Source organism: Phoca vitulina, unplaced genomic scaffold, assembly GCF_004348235.1.
Source record: "Phoca vitulina isolate PV1807 unplaced genomic scaffold, GSC_HSeal_1.0 scaffold3, whole genome shotgun sequence".
NCBI lineage: Eukaryota > Metazoa > Chordata > Mammalia > Carnivora > Phocidae > Phoca > Phoca vitulina.
In genome coordinates this window covers 16,362,082-16,379,100 of record NW_022589706.1, presented here as the reverse complement: position 1 = coordinate 16,379,100, position 17,019 = coordinate 16,362,082, and the positions used below count along the sequence as shown (strand labels likewise).

The 17,019-nt window shown below is 44.0% G+C and overlaps 1 protein-coding gene across 10 annotated transcripts in view; it reads right to left on the bottom strand.

Annotated features, from left to right (window-relative positions):
• Positions 1-16,594: 16,594 nt before the first annotated feature.
• The window catches only part of RBPJ (recombination signal binding protein for immunoglobulin kappa J region), a 217,247-nt gene continuing 216,822 nt past the window's right edge, over positions 16,595-17,019 (bottom strand). For all 10 annotated transcript variants that reach the window (XM_032400135.1, XM_032400130.1, XM_032400128.1 and 7 more), the window contains one exon: positions 16,595-16,969. In XM_032400135.1, coding sequence (XP_032256026.1) covers positions 16,654-16,969 — 316 coding nt within the window. In that variant the 3' untranslated portion in view covers positions 16,595-16,653. The remainder of the gene's footprint in view (positions 16,970-17,019) is intronic.

Genomic DNA, 17,019 nt, shown 5'->3' with positions numbered 1-17,019 from the left:
GGGGGGACGGGGGGAGGGGGGGCTACCATTCAACCTAGTACATATGTATAGACCAGTTTGTTTATTCTTTCACCAGATGATAGACATCTGGGTTGTTTCCAGTTTGGGGACATTATAAATGCAACTGCTGTAAACAGCCACAAGTCTTTGCACAGACCTACGCTTTTATTCCCTTGAGTGTGGGATCAGAGGGTCATTCCTTCACTTTGCAACATACGAGCTGCTTCAAGAAATGGAAGTGGCCTCTCTCTGTCCACCTCGGGGTGGCCGTGCCCCGAGGCCCCCAGCTCTTACCACTCTTCTGCTCCGCCCTGGCTTCCGGCAAGTTCCGGTCTGGTCTTCCTACCCTGTCCCCTGCCCCCAGGCCCCAGAATCAAGGACATTTATAGAAACTGGCTTGTAGAGAGGAAGAGCCTGAGCAGGGCCCCGGGCCTGCTTCCTCAGGCGCCAGCCTCCCGGCTCAGACGTGGCAGCTTCTCGTGCCTGGCTCGGGAGGGAATCCGGGCAGGCGGGGGAAGCGGCAGAGAGATGCGCGTGCCGCGGCGCCCGCCTCCGCAGCCGGGCGCCCCCAGACAGACCCGCCGAGATGCCGTTCTGTAATCACCCTGTAATTGCGTTATCTCGAGAAAACAAAGGAACGGTCGTTATCGCTAATCTGCTCGGACTCCCCCGCCGAGACAGGAACTCAAACAGCCTGGCCTGTGTTTGGCTACACATGCCCTCCCCTGGGTTCAAAGGAGTCTTCTGTTCAACGTCGACATTTGCTTGTGAAACTTTTCTGTTGTGCAGTTTTCATTGTTTGCTTCCGCTTTGTCCTTGCCCGGCGTGAGAACACCCGGATGCCGGGGCCCTACCCCGTTGTGTGAGATCCTGCACACCTGTGTGACCCTCGATCGCCGGCTTACCTCGCCCCGACTAGGCTACCCGGACTCCCAGAGACCGAAGAGCCAATGCAGCCGTTTGGAAACGCCGCTTGCTGGTGGCTGAGCTGCTCCCCCGGGAAGGCAGCCCCCTCCCCTGCAGGGGAGCAAGAACCCCGACACAGTCTCCACCTCCCGCTTCCATCATTGGCTCAGAGGCTCTTCGAGGTCTCCGTCCTTGACCTGGCTACACTGCAGCACTAACTCAGCCTGTCCCTGCTCTGCCCCGTGTCCTTGGAGGCTCCACTTCACCCCTTCCCCTCCAGCGCTCGTTCCCCTCCACTTAAAAAGCCCCTCTCTAACCATCTGTGGGCTGAAACGCCTCGCTGTTTGCAGGAATTCGAAATCTCCGGGCAGAGATGGAGAAATCCGCCTCCTTCCCAATCCCAGTTCGCTTTTATATTCTCTGCTACTCCGGGGGCATCCTGAATGGTGTGCAGCCTAATTCCAGATGACAAACGCGGGTTCTGGGAGGCTGGGAACAGGGAGCATTCGCCCTTCTTACTAGAGGATGCCGACGGCTGTTCAGACCCAGGTAACTCTCCCCCGCCCCCCGCACCGCCCCCCCCCCTCCACCAGCTGGTAAATCTCCGTGGGATGAAAAGCCACTTGGCTTCAAACATAATGCACGTTTGCCTTTTCTCTTCCGAGCAGGCTGCCTGCCACCTAAAAGCCTAGCTGCGTTTCCCAAATCAAATGTAGCATCTCGCGAATGGCTCCTTCATGCCAACTGCTTTTACACATTCGACTGCATTTTTATGTTTATCAACCTCTGTGAGGCAGATTTCGTCACCCTCATTTTAGAGAAGAGAGCACTGAGGCTTCCAGAAATAAAGTGAGGTGTCTGAGGCCGCAAGCCAGGAGGGACGCGGACCCGGAACCGGAGCCCAAGTCTGTGCCCCGAAGGCACAATGCCCTTTTCAGTGCCAGGCTGCCTCCCCCAGCTCTGACATAATTGACGATATGCTCTTGGACCAGTTAGTTGCTCTGAGCCTCAGTCTCCTCCACGAAATGGGAATAAGAAGTTCTGCTTCCTAGAGTTGTGGAGCACTTTAAACATGAGATCAGGGGGGTAAAGCAGTTAGCACAGTTTGGGGCACATGCGTGCTCAGCAAATGGTACCGCCGCCTGTTCCCTGGTAATAGCCTTCCAGCTTTGGATGACAGTCAGGCCATGGAATCTTCCAGCTGCAAGCACCTTGACAACCATTTGTGACAATCGCCCACGTTACAGACCTGGAGACAGAGGCCAAAGAGTTTCGGGGAACTTCCTGTGGCCAGGCGATGTGTTGGTGAGAGACTGGGACTGACACGCGGATCTCCTGAATCCATGTTCATGCTCTTTCAACTACAGATTCAAGTTCATCAAGGCTGACTTTTGGAAGAAAGGAATGTTTATATCTTGGCCTCTGAGCTTCTCAGCTGCATTCCAGGCCCCTCCTTACCCAGCTTCCCTCCCTCCCTCCCTTCCTCCCTCCCTCTCTTCCTTCCGTTATTTCTTGATAACAAATTGCAATTGGGGAAAAGTTACAAAGGAAAGACAGATGTGGGCAGATAGTTGTTGACCCTTGGTTCCCAATGTGCGGTCCCTGGATCGGTATCAGCATCACCTAGAAACCCATTAGAAGTGCAATTTCTTGGGCTCAACCCAGACTTCTTGAGTCAGAAACTCTCTTAAAATGGATCTTATGATAACTACTTCAGAGAGATTAAAAAATATATACTGTATCCATCAAATGCACTAAGAACAGGATGTTATGAAAAAACAAGAGCTTTAGAAAATGAAAAAAAAAAAAAGAGCCAAATGAGAAAATGGAGAGGAAGGTTAAAAGAAAAAGTAGAGGAAATCTCTCTGAAAAATGGAATAGAAAGATAAATGAAAAACAAAGAATAAAAGACAAGAAAATGAAAGAATCGGTCGGGGTGGTGGGGTTGGGAGGATCGTCTGACTGGTAGGAATTCTGGAAAGAGAGAACAGAGACAATGGAAGGGAAGAAACTTTCTAAGAAAAAACACTGGACAAAATTCCACCAAAGCACCAAAGTTCCTAAGTCCTACCCACTTCCTTTTTACCTAATAACAGAAATCTTCATTGAGAAAAAACCCCCGAGACACTAAATCAATTTTTTACCATCCCATATTCTTGGCTGCCAAGAATCCCTTCATTCCCACTGTTGATATTCTTGTCTCTACATTGTGTCTCTGGTCTTGAGTAGTTCCTGTCACTTCTAGACTTCCAGAGTAAGTCATTCTTTATCAAGTTTCTGAATTAAAGCATAAGCCTGGGTTTTCAAGGTAGATTGGACATACCACCCAACAGTGTGACTAATAAACAGTCATCCATTCCACAAATATTTACTGAGCACCTAATATGGGCCAGGCACTGTGCCAGGGTCTGGGGACACAGCAAGGAACAAAACAAAGCTCCGGGTTTCAAGGAATTTTCATGCTGGTTGGTGGGCAGAAATAAACAAGTTGATGAGTAAATACACAAAGTGTCAGGTGGTGATAAGCACCATGAATAAAAAACAAGTCAAGGGTACAGAGAGCAAAAGGAGTAGAAGTACAATTTTGCATAAGGTGTATAAAGATGGTAACCTGCGGGAAGTGAGGGCATAGATCTTGGGGACATCAGAGGAAGAGTGTTCCAGACCATTCTTGGTAGTTTCATTGTTAAGCATTTTTGCCACAAGCATTTTTGCCACATAACTAATTGGCCATAAGGCAATTTTGCCATAAAAGGTAAAACCATGAAAAATCAGAGAGGGACATTCATTAAAAAGAACATAATGAAATGTGAAAAATGAATAACAAAGTTAAAAACTTTATTGCAAAATACAAAATATTTGAGTACATTTAAAATGTCAGCGGGGGCGGGGAGGGCACCCGGGTGGCTCAGTCGGTTGAGCGTCTGCCTTTGGTTCAGGTCATGATCCCAGGGTCCTGGGATTGAGCCCCGCATCCAGCTCCTTGCTCAGCGGGGAGTCTGCTTCTCCTTCCCCCTCTGCTGTTTCCCCTACTTGTCTCTCTGTCAAATAAATAAATAAAATCTAAAAACTGTGTGGATTCACGGCAATGCGCAAACAACGGATTTTATTTTGTGGGTTCTATCTAAGCACTTGTCTTCGAAGTCTTTCATTCCTAGTATTACATTTTTTTGCTTGTTGATTCGTCTCCTTGTTCAGTATTGTACTTTTTTTTTCCTGCTAAAATTCCTTCCTTCATTAAGAGGAATATCAGTTGTTAAATACTAGGATGTGTATGTGTAACTGAGCTTTGTATTGCATTGTGAAAGCTCTCTGCACTGTTTTGTTCTTGGCATATCGTCATATGTCCTAAAGTTCTATGGGAAATGTGGGTTCAGAACTCTGTGCCACTGTACAGACCATTATAAGGGCTAAGATTTATATAAAAATGGGAGTGTTGCATCAATGGGGAAATGAAACTAAACTGTCAACCAGTTGATGAAACCAAACTATCAAACCAAATTGTCTACCAGTTATTCTTTTTTATTAACTTATGGCCAAATTGCCTTATAGCCAATTAGTGAAGATGTCCATGGCAAAGATGCTTACGGCAAAAATAGTGGATGCTCTTCCAGACCTTCCAGAACCACCAATGCAAAGGCCCTGAGGTGAGAGCATGTTTGGTGAAATCTAGGAAAGACAAAAGAAGTCAGCGTGTCTGGCATACAGTGGGCCTGGGGAGAGGGTGAAAGATGAGGACCAAGAGTAGCAAGGCAGGTGAGGGTCATGAGGAGGTCTTTGGATTTGGACTCTGAGCAAGATGAGAAGTCAATGAACAGCTTTAAGCAGCAGAGGGACACATTTTCACAGAATCCCTCTAAGAGGGCCTGAGAGGAAGCAGGAGGAGTGGTCAGAAAGTGACCCTAATAACCCACGTGACAACCAATGGCAGCTTGGCTCACAATGGTGGTGGTAGAGGTGATGAGACGTGGTCAGAGTTTGAATATATTTTGAAGGAGTTGTTGACTAGCTTTACTGATGGACTGGATGTGGGATGTGAGAGAAAGAAATGAATCAAGACTGACTTCGTTTTCTCCCTAAGCCACTGGAAGCATGGAGGCCCCGTTTACCAAAAGGGGAAGACCGGCTGGGGAAGGGGAAGAGATGGGGATTGGAGAAGGGGGGAAAGGGGTGAAGCGAGGAAATCGTGGGTTAGCCTTCGGATGTTGAGTAAGCAGTTTTATCTACAATCCTGGAGGGCAGGCAAGAAGTTTGGGCGGAAAAGAGGATGTGGGTGGTCATCTCCACATAGACGGGAGACGGGGACAGATCACCGTGGGAGGAGTGTAGTTGGGGAAGAGGAGGGGACAGGACTTTGCACTGGTGCTGTCCCACGTTTGCAGGCTGGGGAGGTGATAAGGAGCTAGCGGCGCAGACCCACAAAGAGTTGCCAGAAAGCTTGGTGTCCCGGAAGCCAAGTGAAAGAGGGTTTCAGCAAGGAGAGAATCATCACCTGTGGCAAGGAAGTGAGTAAAAGGATGCCCAAAGCCTTAAAGCAATACTGTAATAAACCGCCTTCCATCTGGCTCATACAAGGTGGGTTTGCAAATATTTTTCCTCAACAGCTCAGAAAACAAAGTGCTTCATATGCCTTAATGTGCGACTTTCGATCTTTTTAAATATCTCCACTTTTGCTTCACAGGTTAGAAAGGGAAACATACAAAAGCAGTTTCAGTTTGCCCTGGGCCCCAGTGCCCGTGCTCAAGTCTTTTCCGCCTGCCCACGGTGAGCCAGACTCCAGGGTATGGGCCCGAAGCTCTGCTCTTGACACCCAGCCAGGGTTCCAATCACATGACAGAAAATGTTAAACATCACATTCCAAAGAGACTCCTGGTGTTGTTAACACATATTCAGAGGATGGTAGTGGCATATGATGGGTATGTGTGTGTGTCTCCCCTTGGGCTAGTAATGTTTCTGGACTCTCCTACTTCGCCTCTCTCTGCTCACCTTGCATCTAGAATCCTCTTCCCTAGAGGGAACTTGTATATTGTTGATGTCGTTTAGATCTAAGATCACAGTGAGGGAAAGAAGACGTGGCCTTCCGAGAGCCACGCCACAGAAAAGTGGCCAAGAGCAGCGTGGCCGGTTTGAGTGAAGATGCCACTCATGGAGGTTTTTGTCATAATTCAGTCTTTCTGAACTTGCAGAATTGCTTTCATGAGTAAGGGAGCTTAAAAATGAGGGGTTTTGGTGTTTTTTTCAAACCAAGGATTTTTTTTAAACGCAGGAGTTGTTCAACATTCCTCTAACTTCTGGGTACACCAACTTCTTGGATGCTACAGGGCTCTGGGGTTTCCGACACACTGTCAAGTCATGAAGCCTCCTGTGCATCCTCCCTATAATTGCATGTGAACATTTCAATTTTTAGACAGGCCACACGATCGGCCCTGTAACAAGCATCTGCCTAGCCCATTTGCGGTCTGGTATAGAAGGCCTTCTCGAGCGTAAAGAGAAATTTTAACTCTGTGCTTAAAAACCAGTAAGGCTTGGAGCACCTGGCTGGCTCGGTAGGTAGAGCATGTGACTCTTGATCTTGGGGTTGAGTTCAATTAAAAAAAAAAAAAAAGAAAAGAAACAGAGCTTCTTCTAAAACCATTATTAGTGAGTTCATAGTGACTCGGAAAACACTGATGTTAGTTAAACATAATCACTTCTATGGAGTAAAGAGGCACTTTACTCTTTCTGTCAATCACTCCCAATCCTCTCTGGGGATACATGAGGCCCTCGCTACCCAAAGCTGGGTCTCCAGACAGCAGCACCAGAATTGCCTGGGAGTTTGTTAGAAATGCAGGATCTCAAGACCCACGCCCACTGACCTACTATAAAGTTGGAGAAGCGCTGCCCTGGGTTCGGTACTGGAACCCCTTTCTTACCTATACCCCTCCCTCGGTGATCCCATCAGGCTATGGCGTTAAACACCATCCACCTGGGAGGGGCTCCCAGATGCGTATCTCTAGCACAGACTGCCCCCCTGAACTCCAGACCTGAACACCTAACCGCTCACTTGACATTTTAACGTGAAGTCTAATAGTCATCTCAAATTAACATACCTAAAATTTACTCTGGGTCTCCTCCTCCCCCCCCACCCCGCCTTCCCGATCTTGCAAATGGCATCTCCATTCTCCTGGCTGCAGTCTGTGTAGGGGAGAGGTCACTCCCGAATCAAACCAGCAGGGATGGCAGGTCGGCTGCTGTTTGGGCTTCCTGGGTCCATGTGCCAAGCCGCACCAGGGTCCCCGCGGTCCTCACGCAGTCCTCAGCCTCGGCCTCCATCCCTGCCTCCAGCTGGGGCAGGAGAGGCTCAGGAGGGGCTCTCTCTCTGGAAAGAGGGCCGATGGGAATCCTGGAGTCACAGCCGACTTCCTGATGGAAGATCTTCATACTGAACATAACATACTCAGTACCTCTAGGATACAACAGTAATCTTCACCCATATATACCCCAGGACGCTGCTGGGCTGTTGTGATGGTCAGATTCCATGATCTCTGACCTCTAGATGAGTGACGTTTTCAGTCTGAGCCCTTACTAGGTAAATACATGTGTGCATGTAAATAAGTAAGTTTTGTATCTACACCTAGTCTCTCTCCGCTAGCAGGAAAGCTCCATGTAAGCAGAGCTTTTATTGCTGCATCTGCAGGGACTGGTTGTAATAGAGCAAAATTAACCAATTCCACAAAGTTACTAATACTGAGTAAGGGGCAGAGGCCAAGAATATGAACACGTTCTAATGAAGGGTCACTCCATTCCACAAGGAAAGACATGAGGCTCAGAGAATGGTTTTTCCCCTAACAGACATAGCTGGAGATTCTACCCATCTGACCCTGGTAACCTGTCATATTTATACAATACCATGTAACAACCAATTCCCACGCCCCACTAGTACCCCATGGTCCCGTGACACTGAAGAACTCGCCCTTGACCACGCACACCCAGACGCTCCCAGCTCCTTGCCTTCCATTAGTCCGAACCCCAGCACTTACCTGCTGGAGTCCTGAACACCTCTCTCTCTGCGGCACTGTTCAAACGCTACCTTCTCTCTGCTCTTTGGAGGCGTCTTAGTAGTGCCTCCAAGCCCTTATCTACCCCAACTAATTACCCAGGTCCAGTGCGCCTGGGTTTGAGTCTCAGCTTTGCCACTTGAAGCTGTGGAACCCTGCAAATGACCCTTGCCTTTCTTTTTCTTAATTTCTTCATTGGTAAAATTAAGGTAACAACAGTAAGACTTACACCAGTAACAAGTAATAAAAACCTATTCAAGTTAACTCAAGCGCTGAAGGGCAATGATAAGGATAATGGGTTACCTCTGGGAACTCAAGAACAGGAATCTAGTTAAGTCTAGTAAGGGGGTGGAATTGGGAGTGCTACCAGTTTTCTTTGGGTGTCTGCTTCATGCTCCCTATAAACCAGTTCACTTCCCATGTCAGTTCCTATGTCAAAACAAGGCCCATGTGATCTCCCATCTGCTCCCTGCACAATCACCTGCAGAACCCGACAGGAAGTTCCTTCAGTGGTCCTGAGTCGATCAGCTACCATGGGGTTTTAAAAAAAAAAAGAAAGAAAGAAAAAAAAAAAAGCACACAGTTCCCAAGAGCCCATCCTGTGCAAGGAGCTTTTTTAAAAGGTTAAAAGGCCAGAGGAGATGGGAGGGCTTTTCCTAATGTGGCTCATGATCTGAGCATTCTTCTCAAAACTGCCTACTAAATTGGCTCATAGGAATTTGAGGAATAAGAGAGGTTTTCACGTAAAGCCTTTAGCACAGAGAATACACTTAATACACTTTATTACAGAATATACTGTTTGTAGCCCTCTAGAGTAATTGCCTAGCGTCTGTTCCCCCATCCTGGCAACTTCAATTTCCTTTGTGGGTAATTATCTCTTTCCCTACTGATTGTCAGTCAGGACTCAACACGGGAACCAAAAGAGCCCCTAGAGGTTCCTTTTAACTGACCTTTCCTCTAAATGCACAGCAAGTGCCCGTGACCTAGGCTCACATGACCAGTTGCTGTTATCTGCAAAACTGCATCTGGAGATGACTTAGGAATGAGACAGGGAATGCACAGGGGCAGTGCTCCCAGAGCAGACCACTCTTACGAAGCAGGCTCCTGGGTTAACCCACAGGGGTTCTGTTTCTAAGCATGATTCAGGCGTCCCTTCAATCCTGTGGGCTTCTGCTTTTCTTACAAAATCCCCTTTCCCTAGTAACCGGTCTTGGTTTCTGACTTTAAAACGATTTTAACTCCAATGGCCATCACAGTGAAGGTGTACATTTTTAAAACTCTGAGGTATTAAATGCAAAACAGTCCTATCGTGGTTTTCTTGAATGAATAAGCAACAACCGGGCTTGAGGACCAAACTCACACTGATCCTAAAGACCCAAGCCAAATGGACTCCTGAACCCGACCGAGGACAACCGAAGCAGGTGTTCTGCACTTTGAGGCTCAATAGAGCTAGGACCACAGCTAAGGGCTTTCCATTTGTGCCCCTTCTAATAACTATGTGTCATTTCCCCCCACTTACAAATGGGACAAAGGAATAGTGGAGAGCTGCAGAATCGACCACCTAGACAAGTAGTGGCGGAATGATGTTTATGATTTGAGCACCAATCACTCAGGTCACTATTCATACCCTGGTCTCTGAGCTCTGGTCTTCCTAACGCCAACATAGTGGGTCCAGGAACATGTGAAGTTAGAATTGGCTACTAAACCTGTTAGAGATGAGACCCATTATCTTCACCTGGAAGATGGAAAATGTTTTCAAGTGTACAGGCTCATTCTCTCTAGGGTTATGAAGTTTGCACATTATTTACAAGTAAGGCTTGGATAGGGGGACTAGCCAAGACGTCAGCCAGGAGATATTAGCATAATAATAATAGTAACAATAATAAACACCTAGCAACTGAATAGCTCTTTCGAGTTTATAAAGCATTTTCAACCTACAACTACGTTTGGATTTTTCAATTTCTCTAGGGCTGTTTTTCTCAACTGCAAAATCTGAGGATTGAAATAGAACAGCTGTTCACTATAAAGTTCCTTAAGACAGAACTTGTCACAGAACCACTCCCTAGTAACCCGAGTCCCTTGATCCTTTGGTAACTGGGGGCTTGGCAAGTCCAGTGTGGCACTTAGGAGCAGGATCCTGGGCCTGTCTCTTCATCTCTAAAACAGGCATGAGCTCACAGGGTTGTGGTGAGGATTACATAGTGGCCACCAAACAATTTACAAGTGGCCAAAGTGACTTCTCCCAGTCCATTCACCATCTTAGCTAACTACTGAGAAAACCCAACCAGGACTTACGATGCTGTAAACCCAAATACTGTCATCTAGATGGACATCCAGTATGTGGTTTAAACTGCAAACCAGAAGGTTTTTAGGATGAGCCTGCTCTGGACTGAATTGTGCCCCCACTCCATCCATTCACGTTGAAGCCCTAACTCCCAATGACTCCATCTGGAGATAGGGCCCTTGGGAGGTAATTAAGGTTAAATGAGGTCCTCAGGGTGGGGCCCTAATCAGATAGGACTGTGGCCTTCAGAAAAGACCGATGTCTCTCTCTGCCCTGTGAAGCCACTGCAACGGTGGCTGGCTGCAAGCCATTAAGAATTGTCACCTGAACCTGACCACGCTGGCACCCTGATCTGGCCTCCAGCACTGGGAGAAAATAAATTTCTGTTGTTTAAACTACCCAGTCCTTGGTATTTTCTTACGGCAGCCCGAGCAGACCAAGACAAGCCCTTAGTGGAAATTTTCAGAAATGGCAACACCCTGATAGAGCTCAGAGCCTAGACTGTTACTGGCCATTTAAAAATTCCCACTTGTGTCTTAACAAAGTCGAACTTCTGGCACTATCCAGAACTAGGGATGGACATTCATGTTTCTAAGCAAACAGCCGCATATCCCATTATCCTTCAGCTGAAGTTCTTCCCCCAAATCACACCATTTGCGCCTTTGGAATCTACCAGCAAATTCTCAAGCTCATGAACTCTCTAGGACATTTAGTGATTAAGATAACATTGTCCTTGAAGTCACAATTATTTTCCCCCAAAACTTTTCATTGTATCATCTAAATATCTGAATGCCATATTAAGAACTTAGTTATCATTACTTTGTGTTGTGTGGTGAGGAAGAACAGAGAGGAAGCTTGCAAGGAGAAAAGTTAGTTCTAGGTGAAAGGAACAGCTATCAAGGACTGCCCCAGAGGCCACTGTGGAAACCACCTACTTACACTCTTTGCTCCTTTATATGGTGAAGGCAGGGGGTGCTTCTAGATGGAAAGTTCGGGATTTAAATAAATACTAGTGACCCTACTCTGTCCAGCACCAGGAGAAATTATCAACCAGATAAAGGTGCCAGAAATGACTGACCTACACGTTTGTACGAGTAAGTAAGGTGGTAGAATTTAAGAGATGAAAAGCAAGGACTACAATCATTATGCCGGAAAGAACTTGATACACACCTCAACTTCACAGATACCTTTAAACAATTTTTTTTCAGAGAATACCAGTTTAAAGTGCCAAAAAGCAAAACATTCTGTAAATCCAACAGTTATATCGACGTTTGGTATGAACGGTCCTTGTTGTCAAAACCTTCCCCCTTTATCTGTATTAGAGGATATTTACCTGCCTTTTCAGTGAACCAAGATAAGTCATGATTTCTACATATATGAGCCTAACAACTTTAACTCAACTATCTCTGTGACAGGCACATAAACGACTTTATCCTGAACACAAAGAACTATGTGTACGACTGACTGTCCATTTCTTCCAGGCACTATTGCTTGGCCTTCTGGTTTAGGCTGTAACCGTTAGGTCAAGATGAATCATCTCTTTACATACATCGGCTTCATCCATCTCCCTCATGATTTCCCAGCACTAAACTTTTTCTAGGGTTTTTTAGTCTATCCTTCTAGATTTTTTTTTTTAAAGGAGAAGACTCCCTTCTGTGATCACTTACCACTAGAACCTGATGTAGCTTGCCCTCTGCGTCTCTATAAATGGCAATCATCTAGGGGTTTGGTGACAAGAAGAAGAAAATAGACTTAATGGATCTTTGGTAAGATTGCTTAGAAAGGGCTCACGTACTATTTAGAGCAAGGAATATATGATTATGCTCTTCTAAACTTTACATCAAGTAATCACTATCAATCTCCACCTTTAAAAGCTTCCAACTAAATTGTTTCTTATTTAACAATCACTATTTTTAGAGTAAGAGGTCTTTAGTAAAATTCTGGTAACGCATTTTTTTCTTTTGGGAGAAGTCAGATAAAAAACTTGCTATGATTTAAAAAATATGTAACGCCCCCTCCCCCTTTACTTTGTTTCCCTATTTAACAAAGAAGGCTCTCTCCAATTAGGAGCCCCCACTAAAGAGCATAAACCATCATTATATGTTCTTCCGTACAGCAAACCAAATGACAACTTTATACTGGAAAGCAAGCTGCTGCTAAATTAAATACTCTTTAATCTTGTTGAGAGTAGCTTGAAATGTTCCTGAATTGGAAGATACACCCCTTGAGTGACAAAGCCCCTTATTACAGGGGGGGAACCCCAAAACACTCCCTCTCTCTCTCTCTCTCTCTCTCTCTCGGAAGTATGACATAGTTAAAAACACTGAAAAAGAAATTCACATAGCTATCACTTTGATGTGATGCAGATAGCAAGCTAAGATTTTTAATACGCAAACTGTGATATGTAATTTAATTGTATCTTTATGAAGTATTCTGAAATCAAAAGAAGGTCATACATGCATCAGGCACATTCGACAGAAGACTTTTACAATGGTTTACATTTCCTTTTTATTTATTCCTTGAAACTGCCGTATTGCAGGTTTCTCATGGATGAAATATGGAACTGAGCAGATTCTTTTTTCTACAAAATTATGGTATAAACTTGCTCAATTTTCTATCTTATTGCTAATAAACCTTACAGGCGCACAGTTTGTAAAATAAACCCCTTAAGGACTGAATGCGTAGAGCATGCTGCAAGGTACAAGAAATAAGCTAAAAATGAGCATATAAACCTACATCTGGACCAACACAGTACTGAATGCTGGCAAACATTTATCACAACACAGGGAAAAATTAATAAAAGGAGATACAGTTCAGTCCTGAAAGGGTTAAATAGAAACCCTAATATATTATTGTTTCTAATCATTCATCCCACATTACAGTGCTTGAAAACAAAGTCAAAAGTCTGGCACAGAAATTACACACATTTGTTCAGTACTCATCAGAAAACACAGCTGCTTTTGAAATCAAAAGTAAGTAACTTGGTTAATAATTGAATAGCATTTTGTTTAAAAAAGGAACCCCTCCCCCCTGTGGATTATCTGGTTAAACATGAGGAGTTTAGTTCTCAAAAATTGCATTGGGAATATTCTGTGAGGGCACAGATGGTACCAGTTTCATTTAAAAAAAACACAAACACACACACACACAAAAACTAACCAGTTATGATCGCAAATAAGTCTGTGCAGAGAATGATAAATACTTCACTAACACATAAATGAGGATGCCTTTAGTTGCCACAGTTGAAGAAAAGTCAGCAGCAGGTTAAATATTATCCTAGTGTTCAATTCGGGAAATCATTCAAAATCAAAAGGGCATTCTACATTTAAAGTCTTTTACTTGCCTTCCCAATCTATGTGATCAATTCAATGGAACTAATAAAAACATACCGGATCACAGACTCAGTTTCTAGCATATTTTTAGAAATTGCATAGCTCATGAGAGCAGAAGATACACTTCTAAAACAGAATTGAAAAACAAAAACAAAACCCCAAACTCGAATGTTCTCTAAGCAGCCACCATTCTAAGAGAGTCGTTATGAGGAAAAAGGACCAGCATCTCTAATAATGCCATCGGAGGAGGGGCTGTGTTCTTCTATAACCAGAGGACAAGGCTCCTATAAATTATACACTGAAAATGATTCACCAATCCATGAAGATTTTTTTAAAAAGCAGCTGACAAAAGAACTACTGATTAAAATAAGAAGGTACAACAGACAAATCATTTCAGTCTTTAGTTTGTGGTATGCAGAATGGCATAAAATAGCAAGGGAAATGCCTGTATAAGTACATTCTTGGACTTTTCAAACAAAAAAACAAACAGGAAAAGGCTTTACAGTCTCATATTTCAAAATCATCTTATTAAAAGAAACAAAGAGCCAAAATAAGGCATAATTAAATAGTAAAAAAGCAAAGTTCATTTTAATAAAGCCATCAACTTGAAAAATTAATTTGAGCTGCAAAGACAGGTAAGGAATCGTTTGTTCTTCAAAAGTATCTCATCTGTTATCGGTTAATTTAACACAGTTTCCTAACTAGACACCAAACCTGGGGAGTGGCCCATTCAAAGGACAGCGGCACTGAAAATATTTCCACACTCTGAACAAAAAGCACTGTATAAAGACTACTTCGGTGACTCAATAGAGAAGAAGAAATACTACTCGGAAATGAGCAAGTTTGCAAGAAGCAGCTAGTAAACAGTTAAAAACAAAGACAGATAAGGCCACAATTCTGCCCTCGATCACTGGAACAGATTTAAAGTGTGAGGCTGGGTTGGCTTACAGGAGAAGCTAGTGACTGGAGCAGATCTGAAGAGAAGGCTTATAAAGACAGAAGAATGCAGCCTGTGAGTAATTAAAAAGGCTTGCAGTAAGATAAAACCACAATAACTTTGATTTAACCACTAACGTGTTTTACAAATGACTTCCCCCTTGAAAACCGAAGAAAGGGTGATTGAGAGAGGTTAGCAATCGTATTCACAATGACATAGTCTGAGCAAAAGGATGGGTGATGAAGACAGCAAAGCTCGGGGGACAAAAAAAAAAAAAAAAGAAAAGGCTACTAATAAGATGTTTAGAAAGTCTTCCAATGACAATGTCTTCAAAATCGCCCAGGACACCAGAAAGACAATGTTCTGTCTGGAAACACTGCAGGAAGTTAGTTTTGCATTCATAAGGTACTTGTGGCTCCTGTTTTATGGGACAGTAAAAGCTTACCACATTCTAGAGGTAGTTTTTAACTCTAAGAAGGATGATTGTATTACTAGACTGTGTCCTCTAAGTTACACACAGGGTTCCCGTATTAAATGTAGCCCAGTGAGTCGGCCGCAATTTCTGAGAAACCGAACGAAGGCATAACCAAAGTGCGGGAAGGGAAGCAACGTGAAACCGGTGAGCCGAGCGTCTGAGGCCAACACACAACCCTGAATGCAACTAAATCTTAACTGAATGGAAAAGAAATGTTTTCTGAGTAGGAGACATTTGTGAAGACACTCAGTACTGGGGAAGAGAAGACAAAGAAAGGCAGGAGAGATATGAAAAGATAAATTACATTTGCAGTTTTATAATCTCACAACTATCTGTTCTAAAGTACTGTCTTCCAAGCTATTTTAGTTGGTCATCTAATAAAAGCATCTTGTTTTAAGGTTACAATGTTTTGACCTAGGCTACAAAAAAAAAAAAAAGTAAACACATGCTTTTGCTGAGATTTTCCTCAATAAGGGCACCATCTACCAACTGGTAGCAAATACTTCTCATGATATATATATATATTTTTTTTGTCATATGCCGACAAGGCAGAAAACACCCTGCTGAATGAAATCACTGGGAACGTTCCAAGTTCAAAATAATATGTTTAACTTACACATAATACAAGTTATGTACAAGATCAGGGAGTTGTGGGGGGGCGGGGTAGGGGTGGGGGAAGGGACCTGAACAAATCCTGAAACATGGAGATACATTTACGCATGGGAAAAGGGGAGAGAACACTCCAAATACCATGTTCTGCGCCATTAATTCATTAAGGACTAAATGGCCACATTTAATTCCACCTCTTGGAATACCACTATAAATACTTTAAAAAAAAAAAAAAGAAAACAAGGAAGTAACTACGGACAGCGTCTGAGAACAGAGACGAAGTTAACGTACATTGCATGTATTGCAGGCAAGGCAGAGGCATTTTTTTTTTTAAAGCTTTTGCACAGACTTCATATAATCTTAAAAAAAAAATATGCGGGCCTTTACAAGATTTGACTTGCTGAAATCAAAACAATTTCGACTCATGAAAAGTCATTAAGACATCTGCCTAAAAAAAAAAAATAACAATAGTTCCAGCCTTAAATAAAAACAAAAACAAAAAACCCTGGAAGAATATGGTAATTATATTAAACAAGCATGGTCAGGCTTGGAACTTGAATGTACTGAAGAGCAGAAGCTCAAAGAGGGGTGGGGAGGAAAACAACCTATTTGGTAACAAAGGTGTACTAGATACTGTGATATAAAAAAAAGGTATGGTGAAAATGTACCTTTTGCTAAAGCTTATGCAAGTTCCTTGGTCCATAAAAACTATGTTAGATTTGTGTCTTCTAGGTTGATTAACTTTTATTCCAGCCACATCTCTATTTCTTGCCCATTTAAACAAAACCAAACAAAAGCCAACCAAACAAAAAGAACAGCTGGAAAAAAACACCGAATTCCAATAGTTTGTACATTTCCATGTTTTGCTTGTCTGTTTTACTGTGGCTTCTGCACGTCCAATCAGCACTTGTAGGTAATGGGGTTTTGGAACAGTATCACCTGGTATGAAAAGTTTTCCCAAGAAACCACAAAAGATGGTTCATTTTTTTTCCTTTTTCTTTCTCTCTCTCTCTCTTTTTTGTCACCATTTTGCCGCACTCAAGTCAGTTTAAGTCCTAGCAAAAAGACGGTAGTTAGGACACCACTGTTGCTGCAGAGGATGTGACACTGGTTGAATTTGTGCTGACGTTTGTGTAACCTCCCTCGCTGTTTGTGTTTGATTCATTAGGGGGCACTTGGCCTGAACTGGCTCGAAGGATGGCTCCCGCAGCACTGCAGTGTGGCCGTGGCCCTGGTTCTGGCGTGTAGGTAAAGGTAAGGCTGGTGGAATAAATGATCCCATCGTTACGGACCAAAGTTACTGGGACCTGGACTGGCTGTCGGACCCATCTCCAGCCTTCTCGGAATGCAGAAATGTCTGGGACAACACACAGCATGCTCTCTCCACATCTGGGGGGGGATAGAAATCACTTAGAAGCCACGTACATTTTACAACTGGA